This window comes from Botrytis deweyae (assembly GCF_014898535.1).
Source record: "Botrytis deweyae strain B1 chromosome Unknown BDEW_010, whole genome shotgun sequence".
Lineage (NCBI taxonomy): Eukaryota > Fungi > Ascomycota > Leotiomycetes > Helotiales > Sclerotiniaceae > Botrytis > Botrytis deweyae.
Window position 1 is genome coordinate 206,244 of NW_024066217.1, and position 27,117 is coordinate 233,360.

Below are 27,117 nucleotides of genomic sequence, written 5' to 3' on the forward strand. Positions count from 1 at the left end.
ATATTGTCCGGGATTGGATTGGATGGGATTGGAATGAATGGTCGTATGTAATGTAATGTATTCATTGGGGAATGATGGGGAGTGTGTGTATATATGTTATATATAGTATATATAGTATAGTATACTAGGTAGTATAGTATGATATGATGTAATATTAGAATCAAAAGAATCCCAAGTCAAGTCAAGTCAAGTCATTCCTTACCTTCAATAAGCGATATTCGATTCGATTCAATTTCATATTATATTTTTATCTCGTACGCTTAGCGATATAAATGAGAATGTACGGAGTACAGCTGGAAGAGCACCAAGGAGAAATAGTCGTTTCGATTATCGAGATAATAGGTTACATTCACATGTAAGATTACATGCACATGCACATGCATAGGTACATACATACATACAAATCTCAGAGAGAGATACGTATTTTACCATTTCCGCACAAAACACGTAGACAAATTGGGTATCATTCCATTGCACTATAACAAATTACTCCATGCCCTTGAACTTCAAGATTCCATTTTCAACCGGTCCTTTCTTTCCCCTCTTCTTCTTCTTGCGTTTCTTGCGTCCGCCATCTTCCTCATCGCTGCTGTCTGCCTTGGCATCACTATCATCGCTGTCTTTTTCCAATGCGCGCTTTCCACCATCACCCACGATATCGTCATTATCCTCCATATCTTCTTGCTCTTCTTCTCCCTCTTCTTCATCTTCCTCGACCCTTTCGTTCCAAACTTTAACCGTATCTCCACCTCCAGAAATCAGTCTTCCTCCAACATCAAATCCCACCGCGACAACCGCCTCAATATCATCATGTTTCATATCCTCCACTACCCCCTTCGTCCCCCCAACCCTTACAATCCTCACACTCCCATCTCCACATCCAACCACCACACATTTCCCACCATATCCACCCTCCAAATCCTCCGGCATCGCAATCATAGCATCCAGACTCTCGCCGCCCGCCTTTCCACCCCCATCCACAATAATCCTCTCGCTCTGATCATCCCAAACTCCCTTTTCCCAAAGCGTAATAACCCCATTTCCATTCCCCACACAAACTTTTTCTCTCCCGTGTTTTCCCCTCGCAGGTAACCCGCTCACAAAAACACTACTCAGTAACTCCTCTTCCTGGTCCTCACTTTTGACGAGCACTCCTCTCCTGAGATCCGTAACCGCCAATGTAGTTCCTCCCGTCGTGATCCACTGTTTACTAAACCCGCTCGTGCTCATTTCTGTAGGTGGGAGCGGTGATAAACTAGATATGTAGTCATCGTGTGGATAATGTGTCTGAGCCGGTTTACCAGATTTGAAAGACGAATTGTCGCGGAGATCGTAGAGATGGAGAGCGCAGGAATCGGTGGCTAGGAGGAGAGTTTGAGGGGAGAGGGCGTGGAGAAGGGTGGGAGGATCGAGTTTATCGGTGTTGGTATTGGGGATGAGGATTTTGGAGATGACCTGGCCGGTGGAAGATGCGGCGGCTTTCAGGAGGGAATCAGTGCCGGCGGAGTAGAGAACTGGGGTTGGATGTTAGTATGTGGCAATTGAATAGTAGAATTTTGATTAGTTTGCAGATGTAAGATGAGATTTCAATCAAACAAATGCATGAGAAGAAAATGGAAAACAAACCTTCACCATCATGACTATACCCCAATGTCCTGCAACTTCCCTTGTGTCTCCTAGTTCTCCATTCCGTGTCAATAGTACTAGTTCCCGTGCTTACCACACTCGTATCTCCATCTTCATCCTCAGCAGAAGCTCCAGTAGGCGGTAATCGATAACTTTGTACATGACCAGACGAAAGACCAACTGAGAGAACAGGTTCGGTAGGATGTAGAGCTTGGGCGAAGAGCTCGGAGCTGAGAGGTAAAGAACAGAGGTTTTCAAACATGGTGGTTAGATGTTGATATGATTCGGAGAGGACTATAACATTATCTCATTGAGATTGCATCAATTTCGGATTCAATTGGAAGAGTTGGAGGAGCAATTGATTAAAACTTTCTTTTTCATGAAAGAGAAATTTTGACGAGGCTGGGGACGGGAAGGCTACACTTTTGCGGAACGGGACAGGGCTCACCGGGAACTAAGGCAGGCTGGCCGGCACCTTGCAGCTATCTAATCTGTAGCTTCTTTTGCTCTTTGATCAAACATACTTACATCATGCAGCTCACAGAATTCATTATCTAACAAACTATTCCCATTCTCCATTATTGAAATACACCTCCTCAATAAAGTAACATACTTTGCCAAACTATGAAGCTCTCTAAACCACCTACTCAACCTCCACCCATTTCACACCCACCAATTCCGGTTTCTTCATCTGTAACAACAAGACAATCTCACTATCCCAAACACTCTTCTCCGCTCTCTTCCTTGCCTCTTCAACACTCTCTCCCTTTTCAGGAACCACCTCAATGCGATGCTTCCTAAACAACGAAACCATCGTCGCCACAAATTCCACCTGCCCAAATTTTTTCCCCGGACACGCGCGTGCTCCTTCCGACCAAGGAACATACGTACCTTTCTGTGGCGAGAAGAGAAATTCTTCTTCTGGTGTTGACTTGGGAGTTGTCGATTCATTTGGAAGATCTTCCTCTTGAATTCGAGTTTCGGAGTCGGATTTCTTACTGAGAATCCATCGATTAGGACGCCAGATAAGTGCATCAGAACCCCAATACTTCGGATGCGAGTGCATTGCGTTGATATTAGGTATCACGCGCGTATTTGATGGGATGACGATGGTTTTTCCATTGAGTGTAAGAGGTTGCGGTTCCGCACCTGTTGATTTAGCGATTCCTATTAGGGGGTTTAAGAGCCGAAGAGTTTCGAGCTGGAGTTTCTTTTAGTTTCTTTCCATCAATGTATGGATGGTGAAAGCAGGACGTACCAGAACTGCTAGACAGCGATTCAATTTCGGATAATACTCTTGATATTTCGATTGAGTATCATCATTGATAACCACAGCATGTATCTCCTCGCGCAACCATTCCTGAACTTCTGGATTGGCAGCAAGGAGATACAAAGCCCAATTCATCGTGATGGCCATAGTATCATGTCCAGCAAAATTATACACAAATATATTGCCATACACCTCATCCTGTGTTAATCCTCTTCCACCCATACCCTTATCTCCCGTCAACTCAATCATTTCATCAGACGCCATGATTAGCGAATTAATGAGATTCCGATTCCCAGATGTTCCTTGATGTATAACTTCTTTCTCCTCTCTTACCATCGTCTCCATATGATCCCTGAAATCCACACAAGCTTGACCCAAACGACTAAACCTCTTCAGCAACCATTTGTTGCTGAGAAACTTCGGCCCAAAAACTAGAATCATCAAAGCATTTTCTAAAATCAAAGCCAACGAATCCCGATAATTAAACATATGCCCCTTCTTAGGAGATTCCGCCGCCTTTGTAAATGAATACGGTTTACCAAACCCAGCGCCCGATAACACATGAAGAGACAGCGTTCTCGTATCTTTATGAATGCGACGGATGGGTGCTGGTAGCGTTTTCCAGTATTCTAGTACTTCGTTTGCTTGGGTTAGTGCATGAATCCATACCGTGCTACTATTTTGTTCGTTGAACTGTGCGCCGGTGACTTTGCGTTGGCGTTGCCAGTCTGCTCCGCTGGCCTGGATGGATGTTAGTGGATAGCTCATGGACAATGATAGATACGATTATAGTAATGATACGAATATACGTACGGTAGAAATATTAGGACCAAAAACATCCAACATCGCTACAACCGCAAACATCAAATTAGTCAAAACTCCCTCTCCCTATGGAAACCCCCAAAACAAAAACCCACCCAACATCTCCGCCGGCCTCGGAAACCCCTCTCGCTTCCGAAAAATCTCCACAAACGCCTCCTTCTCACAAACATAAACCCAGTTAAACCCCGGCGTCACAAGCACAACCGCATCTCCCTTCTCTCTATGCACACGATACTTGACGTAGTATTCCCAGCCCAGTTTGCCATAGCGCGTGATATCGCATTCGCCGTATAGGAGACGGATGAGAGGGAGGATGAAGCGCTGCGTGAGGACCCAGAGGGGGTTGTCCGGGCTAGAGGGGAGGATTATGAGGGGGAGCTGGGTTTGCAGCGCGGTTTGGTAGTTGTGGTAGAGGTGGTAGGTGGTGTAGAGGATCCAGGATAGGGGGAAGAGAAGGAGGAGAAGGAGGGTGTGCATGGTTTTGGGGGTAGAAGGAGAGGGGAGGTATTAGATTCAGAAGAATAGGATGAGATGGGTATTTTGTGCTCTTATCGCAATTCTGTAATGGAAAGAAAAGGTGGAAAGAGAAGGGAAATCCGAATTGAACGCTGGTTTTATTGCATGCAAGAACCAACAGCGCCATGTGTTGGTAAACATGTTGGAAACGGCACCAATAACCACTAGCTTCCGGATTTCACAATTTTGCGGCATAAATGTCGATGCAGAGCATGATTGTTTCACTCGATTGAGTATGTATGTCGTGGAAGCCTCGAAACTGTTTGAGTCAAGGTCAAGGTAAAGGTCCCTTAAACGACACTTGATTTTTGTTGAAGATTTCAATCTTCAATCAGGGACAGAACAAATTTGAAACCCGACACCTGTAATACCTTGATGATAACAAGAAAGCTATACTATAGCCAGAAAGATGCCTAACACGATCACGATCGTCAATAATAAAGTACATATTAAACAAATCTATATTGCTAAAATCATCATCGTTCATTCATTTATACCCTGTGGCTTGATTACATCAAGCTAGTCTCTTGCTACCCCCAAAACAGCAACCCTCCATCCTATTTTGATCTTGCACAAGCTAATGACAATATTTACTTGATTGTCAAAACAACACCTAGCCAATGATGAGAAGTATGGTCAAGCAGCAAAGCATGTTCCTCAACCAATGCGTGCAATTACAAACAAAATTGCATTTCCCAACCTAAACTCCCATTCATGTTCATAAATCATTCAAATTCGACCTCACAATCCACCATCAAATCTTTTAGCAAGTGGACTTCCCACCTTTGGTGCCCACTGCAAACTCTTCCTCCTAGCTGCCATCAATCTCATCATGACACTCTGATCTTTTTCCTTCCTCAAGAAACCCATGCCGTCTCCCGAGTTTCCACTTCCACTGCTCTCATCCTCGTCAAAGTTCACAAACTTCTTATTTCCACCTGGAGCTGTCATCTGCACCAATTTATCCTTCTTGAAATAATAAGGCGTTTGGGCACCTGGAGTTTCAGCACCCCACAATCCTTCTTCCGCATATGCACTGATTGTTTCCGGGGCAGGTGTAGCGGGAACAGGGCTTAACATCCAATTGTCGTCACCCAATTCATCTACTTCACCATCTTCATTGGAAATAGGTGACTTTTGCCACTGTGTTGATTCTCTTCTCTTAGATTTGAGGGTCATTGGTGTGGTATCCGGATAGGTCAAGGTTGAATACGTAGATTTTGCAGGTACAGTTGATGGAACGAGGGTACCATTGAGATTAGCAAGTGCACGAGGTTCCATACTCTTGCGACGACGTGCACCTCCTCGAGGAACCATGGCTGTATCAACTGCATAAGAAGCTTCATCGAGCCATTGGTTTTCACGTTCACAACTATTGATCTTGTTAGCGAACTGGTACAAAATAAGGCGTGCCACCCAAAAAGAACTAAAAAAAACTCACTCTAAAACCCAACCAACACCAACACAAGAAACTACTCCTCCAGTTTGTTTAGCTTTCTCGAGTGTCCTCTTTCCACCATCTTTGAAAACAATATGCGTGATTCCAATTTTGCTTTTGTCATCGCTGTTTGGATTCCATGTCCATGTCTTGACACATTTGGCGCCCATTTGTGTAAGCAATTCGGTGAATAAACCACTAGCATCAGCGCCTTCAGTGGTATGTACATCAACAAAGACTACTGCTCCCTTCAAAAGTGCTGTGTTGAGATCCGGACGTGGTGTACGGGCTGGTGTGGCAACTGTGGACCAAGTAAAAGTCTCTGATTTGATAGGAGTAGCAAATTGCTGGCTATCTGCACTCTCCGTGGATTCTTCTTCTTGTTGAGATTTAGGTGCACTCTTGGATGGCGAGTATGAGATCACGGTATTGTTACGAGATAACGAGCTAGATGGGCGTACAGCTGGAAGTTTCGAACTACTAGCGCTTCTCTTCGCTTGTGATGGCCGCATTGGAGTTTCATGAGCACCTTTGAGTGGCACTTTTGCGACGGTATGGAATGTTCTCTCGGTCAAAACACGCTTGGGGGTCGTGAAAGCTGAAGCTGAAGCTGCTGGTGCAGTTGGTGATTGAGGCGCAGGAGCCAAAAGTGCGGGATCGATTAACATTTCATTTTCATCCCCATATTCTTGGCTAGCGTCTGAAGGACTAGGCTCTCGCTCAGGTATAGGCTCTTCAAGCTTGCCCACGATCGTCGTTTCATGTTCTTCATCTTCGTCGTTTTCTTCGTGCTCCTCTGCAATTTCATTTTCGTCATCATTGCCTGCTTCAAATGCTTCGGGATCCAACATCGACAACTCATCAGCTTCTTCTGCGAGGTCGAGATCTTCCTCTAGGAGTTCAATATCCTCGAACTCTGGCTCACTGTTCTCAGCCTCAAGAGCATCAAGTGGAATAGATTCGTTCTCGGCCATGTTGAGTTCGTCTCGAATTCTCATCTCGTCCTCGAAGTAACTACTCTTAGCTGGGGAAGCAACAGCTGGAGAAGCTGCAGCCGTGCTCAAGTCGGCAAACACTTCATTCGCTGATACCTTTCGTGCGGGTGAGGCAGGGTCGGCGATTTCATCCTCGATTTCAGCAAATTTTTCAGGGCTTGCAGCCATCCAGTTACTGAGTTGTTTTGCTAAAGGAGTGAAACCAATCTTTTCCTGATTGAATCTACTTGAAGATCGCATCGCTGATTTAATTGTAGTCATTTTAGGAGTCTTGTTGATGTTACCAAGCCGGACTGGTGTTACAGGAGAAGAAGCGAAGTCGTTAGTAGAAACCTGAAAGTTGGCAAGCGGGGCGAGTGAACATTTTTTAGCCGCAGGAGCAAGCTCATCTTCTGAATCCGAGTTGTCGTCAGTCGGTTCTTTGCGGAGCTCAAATGAACTGCCAGTATTCTTACGAGGAGGCGAGCATGGCGGTGTAGTACTCTGAGCTTCGACAGTCTCGACTACTTCATTTGTATCTTCAGTGGCCACTGGGTCGTCGAATTCTTCTTGGACATCATCCACGACAAGTTCTACAGACTCGTCTATTTGAGGTGGAAGTTCAACCGCAGGTGACAAAGCTGGATCAGCAGAGCGCGGCATGATCGATGAGAGTCGACCGGAGAATTCTAGAACTGGAGTTGGCAAAGAGTTCGTCTCCTTCGAGATTGGACTGTCATTGGAAACATTGTTTTTGAGGGCGCTTGAAGGTATTGGAGGAAACATCGGACCAGGACGGATTGCGCTCTTCATGAGAGTTCTCGGGGTTTCAAATTTTGAAATCTTAAAGGTGCTGGCTTTTGGAGTGGCATCAAATATTGAAGCACCCTGATTGGTTCTGATTGGTGACCCAGCTTCATCGACTTTGGTAGGTGACTTTGGTCTTCGAGCTGGCGATTGAAGAAGAGATGCTTTGAAAGGAGATGCGGTTGTCGAAGGTTCTGGTGCAAACAAATTGGGTTTGAAAGGTGATCGCATGCTATGTCCAAATTCAAATCTTTGCGCATTTGATTTCAATGTCTCCTTGAAAGGTGACGACGATTGTGGTGGGCGTCGAGCAGGGCTTGTCAGTGTTGATGCATTGAAAATCTGGGTAGGTTCCATTGAAGGTTTATCAGCAAATGATGTAGGTATATCCAGTTTCTTCTCTGCAGTTTGTGGGGGTCGACGAGCTGGACTCATCATACTAGATGCATGGAAATCCAGTTTAGCTCCTTCTATAGGTTTTTGTGCTGCAAGGGATTTCGAGAAATCAATCTTTTTCGCAGTATCAAAGATACTTCCTGGTGGTTTGACAGGACTCTTCATCAATGATTTCATTGGAGTCTTTACTGTTGTCGATAATTCATCGTCTGACGACTGTTCCTTTTTCGCATTAACTTGTGTCGCTTTCTTCGGGCTTAACGGTAATGGTTTCTCTACCTTCTCGTCCTGGCCAGGCTTGGCTCTAGCACGAGTTGCACGAGTTGAAGCTGTTGCAGATGATACAGGCTTTCGAACCGGTTTTGCTCGCAGTCCTGAGGCTGTTTCTGTAGCCTTGGGCTTTGCTCGTGAGGACGGTAAAATATTCTCCTTGTCTGGTTCCTCAAACTTGACCCTCTTCTTCGGTCCCATGGCGCGTGAAAGCGTAGCAGAAGGAGCACGTGTGCGAGCGATTTTCGTTGCAGGTTCCTCGACCACAATTGATTCCGGTTCCGCCTGAGATGCATCTTTCCTTGGTCGACCTCTTGTAGGTTTGGGGGGTGGAGGGGCTGGCGCTTCGATTGTAGATTTCTTTGGTCGACCTCGAGTTGCTTTTACAGGAGCCATGGTTTCCTCTACCTCCGTTTCCACTTGTACATTGGCTTTCCTCGGTCGTCCGCGAGTGGGTTTTGATTCTGGCTTGGTCTCTTCTCCTAATTCGTCGTTTTGTTCTTCATCTTCTTCATCTGCTCTAGTCTTTCTCTTCGCACTTGTTGTAACGGTGGTGGCCTTAGCTGCTTTCGATACGGCAGGTGCGGTTTTGGAAGATTTGACTCCAGTATCTTTTGTTGACTTTGCGGCTGCCCTCGCGCGGGTAACACGTTTTGGTGGTGATGGATCCATGATTGTAAATTATTCGGCTTGTCGAGGTTAGTAAAAGTATGAATTGAATCTCTAGATAGAGTTACATTTGACGCGATTTAAAATAAATGTCAGTAAGTCTTGAAATTTAGCAAGAGGGAATGTTGATTTGATTCAGGAAGTAAGGTAAGGATTTCAAGCTAATGCAAGGATAATTATTGATAAACATTTTCACGGGTCTCACGTTGGCGGATCAACCGAACCTGGTCACGTGCCGAGAACAATCTTGAGCAACACGTCATCTCAAAATGTATTGTCTCGCTTCAACCTCGTGACCGAAGTCTTGCGTCTTGATTGAAGTCTTTCTTCTATGGCAACTTGATGATGTATACAAATCATTCTATATGGGCAGTATCGTATCTAATAAGTACAGGAGGTATTGGTTGAGCTTGGAAAGCAGTCTTACATTGGTCCATGGGCTGCCATTTCAAAGGGTGGGTTCAATAGTGGAATGGAGCATTTATCTCTCCCTGCAGCTGTTTTCTAATATCAGCAACACAACATTACAATCTATGAATTCTAATAACAGGATGAATATCAAATCAACATACAATATACTCGATCCTTTGCCATAAACCAATCTGCCCAGATATCAATATGAGGTTCTCGTACATCTTTGACACTTTGCACAAGGTAAGGCAGTTCCACAATTTCTCTTCGACCTGGATCATGCTATCTCATAGTGACCTCATCGACATCTACACGGGAAAATGCATGAAAATACAATTTTCAACAAAATAATGCAACTCATCAACTCACAAATCACGATTATACATGGTTTGATATTAGGGACTGGCCATTCTATTGTTTGTCCTCGGAAGAGTGTCACACGGCGCACAAATTGTTTTGCGCCACCAAGCAGCTGAATCGCGTCAAATAATTTCTAGAAGCAATAAGGTATTTTTTTTTTCAAGTGCAGTCAAAACTACCCTTCTGGTATTATCTCTCTCTCTCTCCCTTCCTCTTTCCTCTGCTTGGCATATCCTGCCATTAGACAAGAAGGAATGTCGAGCTTTTTCACTGCAGACCCAGCCGATCCTCCAAATCCTCGAGATGTCGTAGGCACCTATCGTCAAATCTTCGAAAATCGCGTGTTAGAAGGAACGCTTCGGCCTATGGTGGTACCATATAATCTCTACGGTTTTATACTACTGGGAATTTATCTCTGTGTGCGGCATACAAATCGACCATTATTATACAAGGCGCGGTGGATTGTGCTGGCTGCTATAACATGGTTTCAGCTCAAAACACTATGGCACACCAGCAGCACGAACATGGCAATCAGTTTCGTGGCAGGCTTGATGAGTGTTTATGGTATTGTTACAAGTTTGACCTGGTTGTTATTTATGCGGCCACAGTTTGATGCTAAGAGGATTGAGAGAAGGAAGATTCAGGAAAACAAAATCATCGCAAAGGATAACAAGCAGAGAACTACAGCACATGGAGAGGGCATGAAGTTACATGTAAGGCAGCGCAATAGAGTAGATGGAGAAGAAAACAAACTTTCCTCTGGCTCAAAGGCACCAAACGGCAAAGATATAGGGGCGCTTCATGGTCAGCCGGCGGCAAATGAGACAACGGAATCTCAGTACTATTGGCAATCATACCCAGATGACATTTGGGAGAGATTGGACTGGATATCCGACTTAATTATCAATTTTCGTGGACCTGGTTGGAGCTGGGCAATTCCCAATATACCAAAGCCTCTCCCATCCGTCTACAACAAATTAGGAGAACCTGCAGATGAAGCAGCGAAACATGATATATCTAGAACAGGAATCCAGCGCTTTAACACAAGAAATGAACTCTTCAGGGCTCAAGTTCCCCGCTTCATTATTGGATATTTCTTACTTGACGTCGTCAAAACTATCATGATGAATGATGCATATTTTTGGCTTGGTCCCAACAATTATGCTATGCCTCCACATGTTGCAGTAATGCCTCCAATCCTACGCTCTCTATATCGTGAGCTTTTATCAATGGCTGGGGTACTCATTTCTTTAGACATGGTATTTCTTTTGGCCCCTATAGTAGGATGTATACTTCTCGGCCCATCCTCATTCATGGGTCTCAGGGGTGAAGCATGGTACTACCCCACCACATGGGGTTCTTTTTCGGTCATTGCAAATAAAGGCCTTGCCGGGCTGTGGGGAGGTGCTTGGCATCAAATATTCCGTCTCATATTCTCCTCACCAACAAACTATTTGATCACAAATGGATATTTAGATGCCAAGTCCTCAACTACAAAGCTCATCGCTTCGGTCTTTGCCTTTGGTATATCTGGAATCTTGCATGCTGGCGGTAGTATATCTCAAATTCCTGAAACAAGACCATGGAATCCACCTAAATTTTTCATGCTGCAAGCTGTTGGGATTTTTCTGCAAACTGGCATTTGTGCCGTCTTGTCTCAGTACATCAAGAATACCCCGAAGCCAATGAGGCAAGCAATGAATGTAATCTATGCATTATCATGGGGTCTACTGACTGGATGGTTTATAGCGGATGACTTTGCTCGGGGTGGGATTTGGCTTTATGAACCCATTCCCATTTCATTACTTAGAGGTTTAGGATTTGCTGGTAAAGATCATGGGTGGTGGTGTTGGGAGCATGTAGGACTTGGATGGTATACTGGAAAGCATTGGTGGGAGAGTGGTATTTCAATATGAGGTGGTTAGAATTTATGATTTACGAATATTATACAATATGGCAGCATGGAGTCTGAGAATTGGAGTCGACCATGCTTGAGTAAAAAAAAATCGTGCATTGGGCGAGAGACAGACGACATAGGGGAAGCAGGATTTCACTGATCCAAAGCGCAGTCTAAGGATGACGAGTTATTGAGTCTCTTCGGTGCATCAATCCTCTTCGTAGCTTTTATCATGTTCAAGAGTCTACGGCCTTTTGAATATCAAACGCTTTCGAACCTGCACTACAGTCCAGATTTAAGAGAACTTAAGGAGGTGTACGTAGAGGGATTGGGAAAGCCAAGTAATACTAATGATATTGTTATTCGAATCTATAGCTTCATCATTCGTATTGCTAACTGAATTCACATTATCTCTTCTTCCTTCCATCCAGCAATAGACATTCATTTCACGTGTAGTGGATTTGCATCGATTATGAAATCACAACAAACACAGACCCCTTCTTGAGAGCACCTCAAAAAATGATGCTGACATCTTGTCATGTCATTACTTCTCATGAATTCGCCTACAAAGGTTAAAATCTCAGCCCCAACCTGTCAACATTGACTGAACAGAGAACCGCGCGGACTTTGATTGAAGTTCCAAATCCATATTCAAACTTTAAGGTCCCGGATGAAAGGGCAGGAAAGCAATCCATCAGCTAAGTACACTATCCCATCCCCACGAAAAGGCCAAGCTCCCCATCCCCACAATCTGCCGAGTAGAAGCACACGCGGCATGAATTTCGTTCGCGTTTGGCTGTGCATGCATGTGTGTGTATGCTTGGCCACGGCAACCTCTCATATGTCTTTGCTATCTTATCTCGCCTACACCCCCGACCATGATCAACACTAATTTAATCAAGCCCCAACATGCTTGGTAAGTGTCTTTCCCAACCATAATTTGTCGATAAGTATTGCTCACGCTCGGTACTAATCTACTTACATTCATCTAAGTCATGTCAACGTCCCGCTTTCGTATTGACTGACCGACTCTCACTAGCCAAGAAGGTACTAAGTAGCGTACACACGATTAGATACGTGAATTCTACTCGCTTCAGAGCTGAGCATGCGATGTTTAGTTTCTGGGGTAGCGACGTGTGAAGGTGGACGGGTGGTGGAGTGCCAGGTTTTAGTCCAACGCAAACCCCGCGTTTTCGCTTCCCCAAATTATTTCAATTCTAGATTTTGTTGGAAGATGGGGGAGGTGGAAACCGGAGTTATAAAGTATTCCGTATCCCCCGTCTAAAGATGAGCATTATTTTTCTTTATCGATTGATCTGGAATTGGATTGTTTTTCCTTCGATTTTGATATAGAATACTACCTCATTTTGCATTATGGGACCTCAAAATATTAATGCTGAGGAGAGAGCGATTGGTGTGGAGTCGAGAGATGAGAAACCTGGTGTCTTTCATGATGAGCATTCGGAGCATCTAAATAAGGGTGCTCATGCAATTGCAGAGAGAGGTAATGCAGCGACTGATAGGTTAGTAGTCTGAGATGTTTCTTGTCGCACGAAATCGTTGCTTATTCGGATTATAGCCATGGCCAGTCACTTGTTACATTTGATCCCGTTGCGGAAAGAAAGTTGAGATTGAAGATTGATTTGATGATTGTTCCCACCGTGGCATTATTATACCTATTCTGTTTTATCGACCGAGCAAATATTGGTGAGTTAGAACACTTCTCTGTTCACATCGGACGATACTAATAACGATATTCAAGGCAATGCAAAATTAGCAGGACTTGAGAAGGATCTAAACATGACGGGATACGACTATAACAAAGTCTTATCTATCTTCTATATCTCATATATCATCTTCGAAATCCCGGCCAATATGGCTTGCAAATGGATGGGCCCAGGATGGTTCATCCCAGGAACTTCGTTAGCCTTTGGAATTTGCTCTATTGCCACTGCATTCGTGCACAACATCCACGCGATCTCAGGCGTTCGTTTCCTCTTAGGTATTTTTGAGGCAGGCATGCTGCCTGGTATCGCATACTATCTTTCCCGTTGGTATCGCCGATCTGAATTGGCTTTCCGTCTATCGTTGTATATTGTCATGGCCCCATTGGCTGGTGCATTCGGAGGTTTGCTCGCCTCGGGGATTCTAAAACTTCCCGGCTTCGGCTCACTTCACACTTGGCGAATGCTTTTCGCCATTGAAGGTATCATTACCTGTTGTCTCTCACTCATTGCTTTCATCACCCTGACCGATCGCCCTGCCACCGCGAAATGGCTCACACAAGAAGAGAAAGACCTCGCGATCGCTCGTGTTAAATCCGAGAGAGTTGGAGCTACCGAAGTCCTAGATGCTTTCGACACTAAAAAGGTCCTCCGCGGTATCTTCAGTCCAGTAACCATCGCGACATCCTTCATTTTCCTCCTCAACAACATCACCGTCCAAGGTCTTGCTTTTTTCGCCCCCACAATCGTGAGGACTATTTACCCCACAGCCACCGTTGTCTCTCAACAACTACACACTGTCCCACCTTACATTGTCGGTGCATTCTTTACAGTTCTTTTCCCATTCCTCAGCTGGCGCTTCGATCGACGCAACATCTTTTTGATCGCAAGCGCTCCCTTGATGATGTGCGGCTACATCATGTTCCTCGCCACCAGCGATGCGCAAACCCGCTACGGAGCCACTTTCCTCATCGCCAGCGGAGCCTTCTCTTTCGGCGCACTGTGCAATGCTCAAGTTGCTGCTAATGTAGTCTCTGATACTGCACGCTCCAGCGCAATCGGTACTACTGTCATGATGGGTAACATTGGTGGTCTCGTTTCCACGTGGTCATTTTTGCCGACTGACGCGCCGAATTACCATATTGGAAATGGACTCAATCTTGCGACTGGAACGACGATATTGATTTTGTCGATTGCATTGCTCTTCTGGATGAAGATGGATAATAAGAAGCGAGAAGCGAGAGATGTGGATGCGGAGTTGGATGGTTTGAGTCAAAAGCAAATCCAGGATTTGGATTGGAGACATCCGGGATTCAAGTGGAAGCCTTAATTAGTTTGGAGGGAAATTTGGTTGGCTTCTTGTATTTTTTCATTATTAGCCAGGGTGTTCTTGATTACACTGTAGTAGATGACCAATCACGAATTTTATTTATATTTTGAAATGAAATGCGAAAGGTAAGGTGCTAAATGGTAAACGACACAATGAACATTCATATGGAAGAGGTTGTACAAAAGATCATGACTTTTAGCGTTCAGAACAAGAACCAAGGACGAAGCGACTTAGCGGGCGCTCGGCGTGTCAAACTGACATATGGTATTTGATTTGTGGGCTACAAGACTTCGGAATGTATCAATTCAACAATTATACATGACGGGCATACTGATACATGGATACAAGAAAGAGAAGCGACAGTTCTTTCGGGATAAGAACGAATGTAATGATTATCTATTCAGGTACCGATCTGTGTTCTTCGCAACAGTTGAGAATAATGCAGATCCTCAGATAACAAAAACAAAAACTCCGATCTATACTACTGATAAATCCAAATAACATCAAAGAAATATGAAGGAATGGCCAAAATACGAGAAAATTAAACCCCGACCAAAACAAACTTCCATCAGCCCACAAAAATATTCATCTATCATCCGTCTATCAAGTGACTAGCGAGATAGAAACGATGATGGCACTCCAAATCTCAACCTGCCAAGTTATCGGCGGGAGGAAAGGAATCTGGGTATTGATCCATATATTTCGCTCTACTGTAGTAAGAAATAACCATTTGAAGGCCGCATTGTTGAAGACAACTATATGCTCATTAACAAACACTCTTCTATACTTCCTGCAGATATAATATCTGCATAGCCACAAGAGGAAAACATCAAACTTACTATTGAACGCGATAGCTCATGGTATCGCCAGTCGCAGCCGCAAGTCTCGTTCCACAAAGCGCCATGCAATTGTACTTTCGAAATGTCAGTTTTTGTGAATCTGTTGATTGGCATGTTTGCTGGGATTTCATATGCATACCAATGCCTCGTAATTTGTGAGACGTTTTTCTACTTCAGATAGTTCTCGAGAAGTCAAGCCTCTTGATGATGGTCAGTATTGTATTTGATATGCATTGTGTTGATGCGATACTTACTGCTTGGCCATCCAATCTTGGTAGTCGGCTAGACTGGATACTCCAGATTCATCGCGCTTCACGGATGAAGGTTTGATGCTGGAATATACGGTTCCGTGTTCGTTGGTGCTGATTGCGTACCATTCAGAATCTTGTCGTTTCTCGGTGGGTTTGATGGTGGAATAAACGGTACCGAGCTCGTTTTCACCGATAGAGTAATAGGTAGAGGTGTCTCGTCGAGTTTCCTCGGTAGGTAATGTGAGAGCAGTTACACTGCTGATTAGCAGGAGTGGAATGAACAAGAGTGTCTTCATGATTGCTACTAATCTGAAGAGTAACTGGTAGGGCAAAAGATGATATTTGTCTGTTTTAGACGTTTGGCTTGTGTTGTTGATGCACAAGAAGAAGATGTTCGATATGAAAGCGCAGCACGGCAGTTATATACCCTTTGTTTGTTTGGGAATCTCTGTTTTGGTGTGTGTCTTCCCGCTGATAACACTTCATATGACAGAATTGTAGAGGCAGTAGTAGGATTGTTCGGTTCTCAAGAGCCTGATCATAAAACTGGGATTATTGACCTCGCTGATCTGCTCGATAATCATGAACGAGCAGCCAACGACGACTGTCACACTGCCACCATTGTTTCAATTCCTTCCATCCTCATCAGCTCTACTAGTTGTTGGGGATAGATGGCGTGATGCGAGTAGTGCTATGTGTACGGAAATAACGTCAACTCCACGAATCTAAGCATGGCATCTTCGGATTGTTTGAAACTCCAACATCGTATGAGCCATTCAAGTTGTAACTGTTGTATAATGTATTAGAATAGACGATCCTGTAGTGATGGTGCCGCATGTGCCTTTCGTTTCTCGGTCGGCTTACTACGATGGAACGAATTAAATCCTCCACATAATGAGATTCAGTAGACTTTTGCAAATGTTACCAAAACTTTGCCTCCTTGATCAACATTCAAGGGCGTCCCGAGCCCAGGGTAGGATTGCACGAGTTTGAGACTATTTTGTTGACACTCCGACCCCTCGTGATCGATTTATGTCAACACTCAGCTTCTATTCAATATGCAAACCATTGTGGGCCCCATTGAACTGAATTATAGAGATCCCTACAGCAGGATCTCCTCATATTGTGCGAGTATAGTTATACCAACATAAAATGCTTGAATATATGAGTATCACACACGAGTCAGGGGGATTCTCGAGACTTTGGCCAACTAAACCTTCTGCTGCCTTCGATGAAATTAGAACAACAAAGAATGCATAGCCTCCATCCTCGAAATTATCGAGGACACCCCAAGTCGAGATTCATCTTTCGGGATTAAGTCACCATGCCATCATCGAAGACTGTAAAGCATGAGACGATATCATCCTTTGCGGCTAGAAGGTCTATAAAACACTCCCCAAGACCCCTCAGATCTATCCTCATCAATACCATCTTCGACAATAAATACTTCCTACAAATACCGCAAATTCAACTCATCGAGCTACACTTTGCCTTTTCATTTTCAATCAAATCATCCCATCAATCATCATGCAATTCCTCAGCATCATAACTATTTTCTCCTTCACCACAGGAATCTATGCTGGCTGCTACACCAGTGGCATCTCCGGCAGCGCAGTCAATATAAATTCTTATTTAGGAACCATCTGTAACGGACTCTCTGGAAAATATGTCAAGAATGAGCAGCGACACCAATGCGTCATGGATAGCGCTAGTGTCCAATGGGACTTTACCCTCAAGGTATTTCCGTCTCTCCAAACGTGATATTCATGCAATTCTAAAGGAAACTAGTATATTGGATCCGATTCTTCCAGGAACATCGGTTCAACTGAGTGCATCAGTGGCATGCAGAAAGAAACCGCATGCGGCAAGGGTGGATCTTCTTCCTATTCGAACTGGGCGTATACGTAAGTGTTCTCATGTTCTTTTTGCTTTGGCGAGAAGAATAAGAGGATGGGGCTATGGCTAACGAGGTGCTAGCGCCGATCCAAATGCCGGTTCTTGCTATTCGATCTCAAAATAATTGGGTCTGGATCTCGAACGTGTCATCAATTGCTAAAGATAGCTCCCACACTTGTGTTGATGGTGGCTAAGTATGAACGGTCCAAGATGTTGGCACGTGGTGGTTGGCGTCAGATATTGTGAAGTCTTTACTTGTCTTGCGATGTTATTGTTCTCATTGGATTGCTTTAAGTTACACAATCGTTTAGTCCATCTTTGTATTCTTGGTTTTCTGTTTTGATGCTTGTATATCGTAGGTTCGCTGGAATCAAATTGTTTTTTATCTTAACATACTCTCTTCCGATATTCAACTTTGAATTTCGTGATATTTACTGCTTCTGTCTGATACTGTAGGTACAGGGGAGCGATACCATATTATTGGATGACTAGGTACTCGCCTAATTCTTCATCTGTAACAACAACAGTTGGTGGCACGGAAATGTACGCGATTGGTGTCAGCATCAGCACGACAGGGGAGTTCATCGAGTGGCTATGGGCCACAGCCTAGTGCTATTGTGTAGTTGATAACTGAGACTCCCCCCATTCCACATCTACTCTTCTTTATACTCAACTTTCAATCTTCAGTTCAAGATGTCCGAACAACTTAGCCAGGTCACCGACACAAATATCACCAGCGAAGCCCGGAAAATTGATGACTATAGCGAATACAGCTGGAGCATCATATCCGAAGTCACAGTTTGTACCCCTGATCCATCTTTCAAATCACACATCTAATAGTATCCCCAGGCACGACTACAAGGCACACTCTATGCCAAACTATGGCGGACTAGCATGGAGAAATTCTCAGTCACTCGCTCGATCTCCGATACACAAAAGGAACTTGGAGAATTAGTTGCCAATGCACCACTTCCACCGGATTTGCTCAAGTCTAGGATTGAACCTTTTCTCAGTATGCCTACCAGTACGCAAGATGAATGCGATGCTGCTCGGCTTAGGCTTCATGCTATTCTTGACACGCCTTGTTATAAGTTTCCTCCCGACTACCCAACGACTTGTGAAATGGAGGTTTTTAGAGAGAATCTAAAGGTAAGAGATTATATTCCTAGTATTTTGTTGTGTTATATTAATTCTTATCGACAGAAGCTCTTGGGACCAGAAAAAGAAAATCAGTTCTGGAAAATCTACAATGGATTTCCAGGAAATAAAGGAGCTAATACAAAGGAGAGTAATGTAGCAAGACAAGAATTGCTAGAGTTGTTAGGAGAGAACGATGAACTTCTTGAAGTATTCAAGAGAAATTGGCCAGCTGGGAACTGGGAGATTCGCTTTATACCGAGTGGAAGTTATGGTGATGGGTTGTAGGTTTGAGGGCTAGACTTTTTGGATTTGGAGCCCCCAGAGTGATCAATGTGAAGCTTAGAGAAAGACATTTCTAGTTTGCTGTAATGAAACATGGATTTGAAGAGTTTCTGGCGTCAGTCATTTTCTTCGAGTACAACATAAGCACGAATCAAACGAGAATTTCAAATTTCGAGCTGAGCCAGCATCTAAATATCTATTTGCCCAAGGTGTTGTATCAAATTTCTATTGATATCTAAATTCGAAAAACCAAAATGTAATTCGATATTCAAATGACATTTCACCTTTGTTGCTCTTCTCCTCAAAAGCCAGAACCTTACAAAATAAGAGTTGAGGCCCCGGCTTATCACACACTAAGCGAAAACACAGCAAAAACCTTCATTTATTCAACTTTTTAATTATATAAAATTTCGATAAATATATAGATTGAATTATTCAAATTGAGAAATATAATAAACAATTATCAAAATTATTTTAAAAAATGAATAGATTATTTTTATAATTTTTTTGGAAAGAGTTGTAGGAGTTTAAAGTTAGAATTTTCAAAATTTTCAAAAAAATCGATTTTTTTGTATAGGAAAAGTATTACATATAATAAATTTCGAAAATTTTCAACTTCAAGATCCTATAATTTCTTTCAAAAAAATATTAAAAATAATCTGTTTTATTTTTAAAATTACATATATATTAAACTCTTATATATAAAATTTTGAAATTATTACTTCAATTATCAAATAAATTATCAGAGAAATTAGTTTATATAGGAAAACGATTTTTTTGCAAGGATTTTGTTACGAAAAAGGGTAGTGTGCGATAAGCCGGGGCCTCAACTCTTACATAGAATACGAGAAGTAGAGTTCAAGAATAACCAAAACTTGAACTAGGCTACCAAATCATTCATTAAGGACCTTGTAGAAAATAGTCCCTATCTTTTGACCATCTTTTCAATCCTCACAACCTTTGAATCCCAGTACCACATGAACATCATATCTCACATAACATCCACTCGCAATCTGCCTCTCCACCTCCCTCTCCAATCTAATCAGCTCCTCAGCAGACAACGAACCGGCCAAATTCCTCGACGAAACCAACCTCGCCCACCCAAAAATAGCATCCATCGCATTCCTCGCCATAGCCGCTCTCGTCTCTACGATCCGATCCGAACTAACAATATCCTCCACCACATCTCCCATCCCAAACTCCTCATAGATCCGAGGAAGAATATTCCATCCATACGAGAAGTTATCCTTCATTGCCTCTTTAAAGCGTGCGCACATCGACCGAGCAGCTTGCACGGATAATTCAATGTCAGAATGGTAATATTGGGTTTCCATCCAATTGCATTCTTTCCACTGGATAGCTCCGCCGGGCTTGAGAAGCTTAAGGAGATTCTGTACGATGGGTTTCCATTCTGTCGGGTTTATTCCTGAGGCGAGGAGCCGAATGTGAATGAGATCGTATTTGTTGTGTTTGGATGAAGGCGGAGTCTATTTGATGTTCATGACGCTTAGAGAAACTTGCGGGGACAATGTCTCTTGCGATGGAAACAAGTTTGGGAATACATCGAAGCCGTGAAGAATTGCATCGGGGTAGTCCTGTGCAAGTTGGGATAGAAAGATTCCTGTGCCAGTGCCGATATCTGCTATTGTAGGCCAGGAGGTAGTTTGGCGGCAATGGAGGGATGGATAAAATACCCAATGTTTCTGGAAAATTGAGTCAATGATCAAGCAAATACTTTTGGAGATTTGTGAGTGCAGAGAGATACTTCCGTACCGACTCAGGAGTTCAAATTGCTCGTTTAGTCTTTACATAATGTTAGTAGTCTATGATTCTTGTTTAAGGAGGAAGTCTCGAGAAATTGCTGACCTGCGAGACTCGGATTTATTTTGTCTCATGTCTTCAGCGTAGATATCAGACATTATTGATGCATAAAAAGAGCAAGAAATTAGAACTGCTAGATCTATGATTGAGAGAAGAATTATTGAATAAAGAAATTCAAGAAACACATAAGGAGATACGAACTTATCTTTCCCTTCCAACCGTTGGTACGCGGATCAATAGAGCACTTATCCAACTCCCAACTTTTAGACTCAATAATTAACTCAACTGATTCTCCACAGTATCTATTGCCACTCGACATATTGTACAAATTTGCGCGATTTGAAGCAAAGTCCCGCATTATCAAATATCTACATCTCAAACTTTATATCGCAAACAAAAATCACACAAAAAAACAGCACAGCAAATTCTCGTTCAGGGGAAAAAGTTCATATACAGCCATCCTTCATTCAATTTTCTAAATACAACTAACTAACTATTAAACACAAAATGCCTCCGTCATTATATAAATGAAATGAATGTCCAGATTCATATTCCTTTCAACTATTATTCAATTCTTTTCCATCCATCCATCCATCCATCTTTTTTTCTGTTTACCATTGACTTTTCCGATCCTCTGTCTTGCCAACACCAGATTGCTTCTCAAAATCGCGAAGAAAAAAAAAAAAGAAAAGTAAAGATAGGACAAGTAAAATAATCAATCTAGTAAAGGAAAGACAAACTCCATGACAATGCTGGCTTCCTAAAAGGAGATTGCTCTCGGAGTATTCGTTGAAAGAAGGAGATAAGGAAGAAATGGAAAATGAGACATTCGACTGATCTAAACGAAAAACAGGAGAAAAGAAAGAAACATTGAAGAATACATCTCCATACAACAAAGTAAATCTCGCCCGAACTCCGCTATTCACAGAAGGTATTCATTCATAAAAGTCATCATCAAATCAAAATGTGGTATCAAACCCCGCCCATCCATCCATCCATCAAACAAGTCATCAAGTCATAATCCACCAAGCCCTAAATCATATTCCCATTAACATTAACCTCATACCCCTCGCTCTTCTGTTTCAACGCCTTAGCCAACATCAACTCTCTCATCCAATCAATCCTCTCATCTCTACTCCTCACCGCAAAATAATGCGTTTTATTATTCGCTCCTGCATTGCCCATGCCACTCGGCATCAAACTATCTCTCTTTCTCAATTTCACACCCTTTTCAATCGCCTGCGGAATCAATTGGAAAGCAAAAACGTCAACTTTCTTATCTCGATCATTTCCACGTCCCATCGCAATATTCACTCGTTTAAACGCTGCGTTGAGTTTAGAAGAGGAGGCTAAAGATGAACACGCAATGGCGTAGTCGTCAACATCGATGCATTCTAAAACATCGAGCGCACGAGCATCTTTGTGCATGGCGAGAGTGGTGCCGCGGAGTGTGAAGTGGTGTTCGTGCCATTCGTGGCGAAGCATCTTGGTGCGGCGCTTTTTCATCCAGCCAGCATAGGAAGGTGTGTCTTTCTCTGGGGAGGAGGTGTTGGAGGATGATGTAGAGGAGGAGTGGGGTGGAAGGGGTATTGATGTGGTGCTGTGAGATGGATTGGGATTTGGACCGCCGAACTGAGCCCACGGGTCGGTTGTAGAGTAGGCACGGATAGAGGTTGCGATACCCACTGGGTGCGTGGGATCTCTGATGGTGTTTGAACTTTCTGGAAATGTGTGGGCTGGTTCATTGGGAAGAATCTGGACCTGAGCTGGCTGTGAAGGCTGGGTTGACTGAGTGGCTCGATATTCATCAACTCGGGGAAGAAGAGAGGGACGACGATTAGAGATACGAGAGAGACTGCGTTGAAGAGAGTTGGCCATCGAGTTGTTGGTAGATGTGTTGGTGTTTGGGCGGTAGGTCATATTGGGTGGAACGGACTGAGAAGCCTCTCTTGCGACAGGACTCATAGGTACAGCGGTAACCGGCACATCCATCTCGGAAAAGGGAGTACCAAATCGATAGACCGAAGGAGAGCGGGTTTCGTTGCGGAGCTCTGGAGAGAGAGCTTCTGCGCGGTCCATGTGATAAGGTGAAAATGCGATAGCGCTGTTTGGAACGGCGGTTGCGCTGCAAGGACCATATCCATTGGCACTCTGGGATCTGATGGGCTGTTCAGGACGAGGTGGAGGAATAGAAAGTTTAGGCAAGCCCCTGAGACCTGCAATAGGTCCTTTTAGTGGCGGGAACATTTCATATGGAGGAGTTGGAGGTTGTTCGGATGATTGGTTCGGTGCGAGATGCTGGAATCTGATGAATTGCTTCACATTATCTTGAGGATCACGCAATCCAACATTTTTAAGGTTCTCCTCTTCTAAATAACGAAGAGCAGGAGTAGAGCCAGGACCAAGAACATCTGAAGATGCAACAACTGAAGGCACTGCATCAGAGATTGGACGAGCTGTGAGAGCATTTCCTGGATCTCCAGCAATAAGTAGCGAGCCACCTTCTATTTAACTATTAGTATTAAACTCAAATATTCTGTCGCAAATCGAAAACGTACCTTCGGGACTGATCGGATGATCCTTATTGAAAGCAGCAATCAATCGTTGTTGTTTCCTCCACTTCGAGCAATTTTCTCCCTTTGAGCATTTGTGTGGTTTCGGCATAAGTTGTTCGATACCCACAATTGAAATAGATTCCAAAGGCAAAACAGTCTCGTGTTTATTCCCTCTCTTTGAAGCCTTGCGCCTTCGAGATTGACCTCGCTCTTGACCATTCGACCAATTCTCTTGTCTACCTCTTTCTGATCTATCTCTTATCATACGGAATTCCGTGGCTGGAGAAGTTTCTTCGATGGGGGTAATTGGCTTAGGTGTACTTGGAGCACTTCCTCGCAAGATGTGAATCTCGTTCCAAACTTTTGTTCGTTGTCCAAATGATGAGATACCCAGTTCTCGGAGATCCTCAAACTTAAGAGTGGTCAGAATCGCACCCGAGATGTCATTTTCTTCGAATTTCTCAACAATCGACCATTCGAAACCTGCATCATGCATCCATCTTGCGACTTGGCGTGGTGTCCAGTGAGTGATATCATTCAGGTTCAGATCCGCGATGTTTTCGGTCAAGAGAGATAATCTCTGGCGCCTCGTAGGACTATCTGGTGAGACTGGAGTAGGCGGGCTGACTTGGTGTCGCGGTGTGAGCATCGATGGCTGTGGACTTATTGGTGACATTTCCAAAACATATTGATCCGGGATATCCAGCGACGAGGAAACAGAGCTGCGGAACAAATGTGGTCCCCGAGGTCCTTCGACCGGTTTTTTCGGACCCAAGTCGAAATTGAAGGATTGGAATTCATTTGAGGCCGATGTGGGTGTAAATACTTCTTCGTAGGAGGATAATGTTGTTTCACTCGCTCGACCTCCCTGAATAGTGACATGTCAGTACGAGAGACAAAAAGAATGAAACGTGGTACATACTGATCTATAACTTAGACGTGGGTAGTCCAAGTCTTCCTCGAAATCCGATCCATATGCGGCCTCTTCTACATATCGTGGAGTATCTTGGTGATCTTCGAATTCCTCAACATCACTTACGTCATCCTCGAAGTCGGTATCGAATACAGTTGCGGATGATAAAGGTCGCTCAGGACGATGCTGTGTTTCTTTGAATCCGAGAAGAGCATCCCGGGGTTGATTTGCGAAACCCCTTTGGTACATGTCCAGCCGAGTGTCGATGGCTGTTAGAGGGGTTGTAGCCTACATTCATCGTAGGATTAGTATGATACTTCAATATACATGAGCATATTACTGGCATAGCCTCATCAACTCACCATACTGCCTAGTACAAAGGCGGGAATAACAATTGATAACTCGGGCGGTACAAGAATACTTGCAAGACTGCTTGCTTGCCCGTTGCCGGGGGTATCTTCTATGAGCCGAAACAAGTCCAGATGAAATCTTATGAACCGCGATAACGATAAAGCAAATTTGGAGCAAGAATCAAATTCAATCTGACATGAATGAATCGTAAAATTTCAAAAGGATCAGAAGGAGGAGTCGGGGTTATAGTCAACGGCGTCTAGGACAGTATATGTATCGCCATTTTTGAAACGAAACGATATATCATGGGCCTCAAATATATCAGAGCTCACCAATGGGCAGTATAACGTCCCGGCATATTTTCTATAATGTGAACTGTGCTCAGCATTCCTGCATGAAGATTGTGACTATTCTTGAGAAATAATGCCACACAATGCCACAAGGCCCTCGTTTGTTTCCCTTGAGCCATTGAGACGATCGGGTTGCGAGCCTTGCGACCCTACATCGCAGGAAACTTAGACCCAATAAGGAGATTCTGTTAGGGTAAGCATGCAGAATACTCACATCCACGCATCTCTCACGCAGGACAAATGAAGTGAAAAATAGAAGACGTTCCAATAATATTCAAGCTTGGTCAGATGGATCCTGCAGAAAAAATCCATGATTGGTTGTGAATGGTCGGATAGTTCTGCATCTACGCGCCGAGTCACATCTTTCTTCGTTTATCCTGGCTAACGCACACAATTCGTCAATTGATTCGTTTGATTCGTCCATTGAAGGATGATTTGCCTACTCTGTATGATTGCTCATGATTTGACCGAGGATGCCCAGAGAAAGTCTGCAAATCCAGACCCTTTGTTTTTTTCACATCATCCCGCCTTTTTCATCGGGCTATCGGGCACCGGCTTGTGTACCTAAGTATCTAGTCCCGAGACTAGAAGAAAATCATTTTAGTCCATAAGGCCAATAAGCTATAGAGAATGCCTTCTATTATCAATATATCGAGCATCAAAACTACCTGTGTTGAGTGAGAACTATATTTAAGTGGAAAATTCTCCAGTCTCGTTTAGACTTCTACGGTGCGGTCCGTTGATGAAGGGGTAATTGCTCCAAGTAAAATGAAATTTCAAGGTTGAAGCTTGTTGAAATACTTCAAAAATGTTGTAAAATAATTGGAACCGCTGGTCTAAGATATTACAAGCATGAACACTCACATCAGCAACGGAACTGCAAGAAATTTGTACGTACGGATTTTCGGCATTGTTGGAAGTTGTTGGTTGTACGTGATGATAAGGAACAGTTCTAAGGATTATCGCCATGGCTATCGCTATCGTCTTCAAAATAATCGCATTGCCGTCAACATCGAGAATGGGGGAGGCTGTTTGAAAGCTTTGAAAACTGGAGAAACCAAATCCTTCTTTCTTTCTTTCTTTCTTCCCATCCTTTCCTCCCCACACTTCCCGAAACTCTGACTAACAATGGGAATGCACATGCGGATCAGAGAGATCCCATCAGGCATCTATTCACTTGTGGAGGTAGAGAGAGAACTCTGAAGTAAGAAGCTACTTTCACGACTACTAACATGTACGATACCGAGCCCGAGCCCGCTACAACGTCAGGAAGAGTAGACTATCGATGTAAGACCCTAAAAAGAGGGTATTCCGATGTCCCGCCGCTGCCGGCTTTTCGTTCCTGCAAGTACCTATGTATCTAGTTCCATATGTGATGCAATACAGAAATAATCAGCGTCGGCACATGAATATTACATGCAAGCAAGAGAGGAGAAAAGCAGGACTGTGCTGTGCAGTGCCTGTACTTTCCCGTCGCATGCGTTTATCCAAACCAATTCAAGTCCGGAGTGAAGAGATAACAATTAGAATCGATCCTTCCGATGATTCCCCCTTGTTGGATAAATTGTTTCCGTGCTGTAAGATTCGTCACGTCTGTACGATGCCCTTGTCCTCGGATATTGTTTTCCTGTTAAATATCCCTCCTGGATTGGCCGGTCATGATTGTTCATCACAAATTATCTTAGAACGGACTTCTCACATAGTCCAGTCGATTCGACTATCGCTGTCGCAGATTTGGAGGATTCAATTTGCCCCTCATTCGATTCTGTCAATTGTTCAGCATACTCAATACAAGCCCCACGTATCACGGATACGCGTGCAAGTCATTGACATACTCTGTACATTGATTGATTGATCCATATTAGCAAATTGTCTCAGGCCTCACCGTCTCCGTCATCTGCGCAAAACGGTGCATCGTCATGCGATATACTAATCAGTAAGGTATCGGAAATGCATGGCATTGTAAGTACAAAAGAAAAGAACATATGTATGGAAGTGGATTAAATGTAAACATTTTGAAAGTACACATGATGTAGGTTACATTTGTGGAGTTTGAAGTATCGATTTTCATCTGCAGTAGAAAAATCGATTTTTTCCTCTCAGCAAATCAAACGTTAAATTTTGCATGTGTATGTCGAGATCCCAGCCGAATAAACACAGATGCATCAATGGCGTCTCTACCTAAGTGAGTTTATATTTTCTTCCAACC

General features: G+C 43.6%; 10 protein-coding genes across 10 annotated transcripts; 4 read left to right on the forward strand and 6 right to left on the reverse strand.

Moving 5' to 3' along the window:
* Window positions 1-486: 486 nt before the first annotated feature.
* Window positions 487-1,888, reverse strand: EAE98_005158 (uncharacterized protein; the record flags this gene model as incomplete). The annotated part of the gene is made up of 2 exons (XM_038952779.1): window positions 487-1,514; window positions 1,627-1,888. The coding sequence occupies 2 exons, from the start codon at window positions 1,886-1,888 to the stop codon at window positions 487-489; spliced, it is 1,290 nt and encodes a 429-aa protein (XP_038810621.1).
* Window positions 1,889-2,269: 381 nt separating this feature from the next.
* Window positions 2,270-4,195, reverse strand: EAE98_005159 (uncharacterized protein; the record flags this gene model as incomplete). The annotated part of the gene is made up of 4 exons (XM_038952780.1): window positions 2,270-2,827; window positions 2,885-3,637; window positions 3,710-3,744; window positions 3,814-4,195. 4 exons carry the CDS (start codon window positions 4,193-4,195, stop codon window positions 2,270-2,272), a joined length of 1,728 nt encoding a protein of 575 aa, XP_038810622.1.
* A 780-nt stretch (window positions 4,196-4,975) lies between these two features.
* On the reverse strand, window positions 4,976-8,791 carry EAE98_005160 (uncharacterized protein; the record flags this gene model as incomplete). The annotated part of the gene is made up of 2 exons (XM_038952781.1): window positions 4,976-5,606; window positions 5,676-8,791. The coding sequence occupies 2 exons, from the start codon at window positions 8,789-8,791 to the stop codon at window positions 4,976-4,978; spliced, it is 3,747 nt and encodes a 1,248-aa protein (XP_038810623.1).
* A 1,022-nt stretch (window positions 8,792-9,813) lies between these two features.
* Window positions 9,814-11,475, forward strand: EAE98_005161 (uncharacterized protein; the record flags this gene model as incomplete). Its single annotated transcript, XM_038952782.1, has 1 exon — window positions 9,814-11,475. One exon carries the CDS (start codon window positions 9,814-9,816, stop codon window positions 11,473-11,475), a length of 1,662 nt encoding a protein of 553 aa, XP_038810624.1.
* A 600-nt stretch (window positions 11,476-12,075) lies between these two features.
* Window positions 12,076-14,736, forward strand: EAE98_005162 (uncharacterized protein). Its single transcript, XM_038952783.1, has 3 exons — window positions 12,076-12,979; window positions 13,036-13,163; window positions 13,219-14,736. The coding sequence occupies exons 1-3, from the start codon at window positions 12,831-12,833 to the stop codon at window positions 14,508-14,510; spliced, it is 1,569 nt and encodes a 522-aa protein (XP_038810625.1). The 5' UTR covers window positions 12,076-12,830; the 3' UTR covers window positions 14,511-14,736.
* Window positions 14,737-15,348: 612 nt separating this feature from the next.
* EAE98_005163 (uncharacterized protein) lies at window positions 15,349-15,896 on the reverse strand (the record flags this gene model as incomplete). The annotated part of the gene is made up of 3 exons (XM_038952784.1): window positions 15,349-15,423; window positions 15,489-15,549; window positions 15,604-15,896. 3 exons carry the CDS (start codon window positions 15,894-15,896, stop codon window positions 15,349-15,351), a joined length of 429 nt encoding a protein of 142 aa, XP_038810626.1.
* A 1,231-nt stretch (window positions 15,897-17,127) lies between these two features.
* On the forward strand, window positions 17,128-17,620 carry EAE98_005164 (uncharacterized protein; the record flags this gene model as incomplete). The annotated part of the gene is made up of 3 exons (XM_038952785.1): window positions 17,128-17,337; window positions 17,389-17,504; window positions 17,578-17,620. 3 exons carry the CDS (start codon window positions 17,128-17,130, stop codon window positions 17,618-17,620), a joined length of 369 nt encoding a protein of 122 aa, XP_038810627.1.
* Window positions 17,621-18,189: 569 nt separating this feature from the next.
* EAE98_005165 (uncharacterized protein) lies at window positions 18,190-18,921 on the forward strand (the record flags this gene model as incomplete). Its single annotated transcript, XM_038952786.1, has 3 exons — window positions 18,190-18,294; window positions 18,346-18,645; window positions 18,700-18,921. The coding sequence occupies 3 exons, from the start codon at window positions 18,190-18,192 to the stop codon at window positions 18,919-18,921; spliced, it is 627 nt and encodes a 208-aa protein (XP_038810628.1).
* Window positions 18,922-19,862: 941 nt separating this feature from the next.
* On the reverse strand, window positions 19,863-20,837 carry EAE98_005166 (uncharacterized protein; the record flags this gene model as incomplete). The annotated part of the gene is made up of 3 exons (XM_038952787.1): window positions 19,863-20,405; window positions 20,481-20,721; window positions 20,785-20,837. 3 exons carry the CDS (start codon window positions 20,835-20,837, stop codon window positions 19,863-19,865), a joined length of 837 nt encoding a protein of 278 aa, XP_038810629.1.
* Window positions 20,838-21,771: 934 nt separating this feature from the next.
* EAE98_005167 (uncharacterized protein) lies at window positions 21,772-24,572 on the reverse strand (the record flags this gene model as incomplete). The annotated part of the gene is made up of 4 exons (XM_038952788.1): window positions 21,772-23,243; window positions 23,298-24,162; window positions 24,217-24,495; window positions 24,570-24,572. The coding sequence occupies 4 exons, from the start codon at window positions 24,570-24,572 to the stop codon at window positions 21,772-21,774; spliced, it is 2,619 nt and encodes an 872-aa protein (XP_038810630.1).
* Window positions 24,573-27,117: the final 2,545 nt, after the last annotated feature.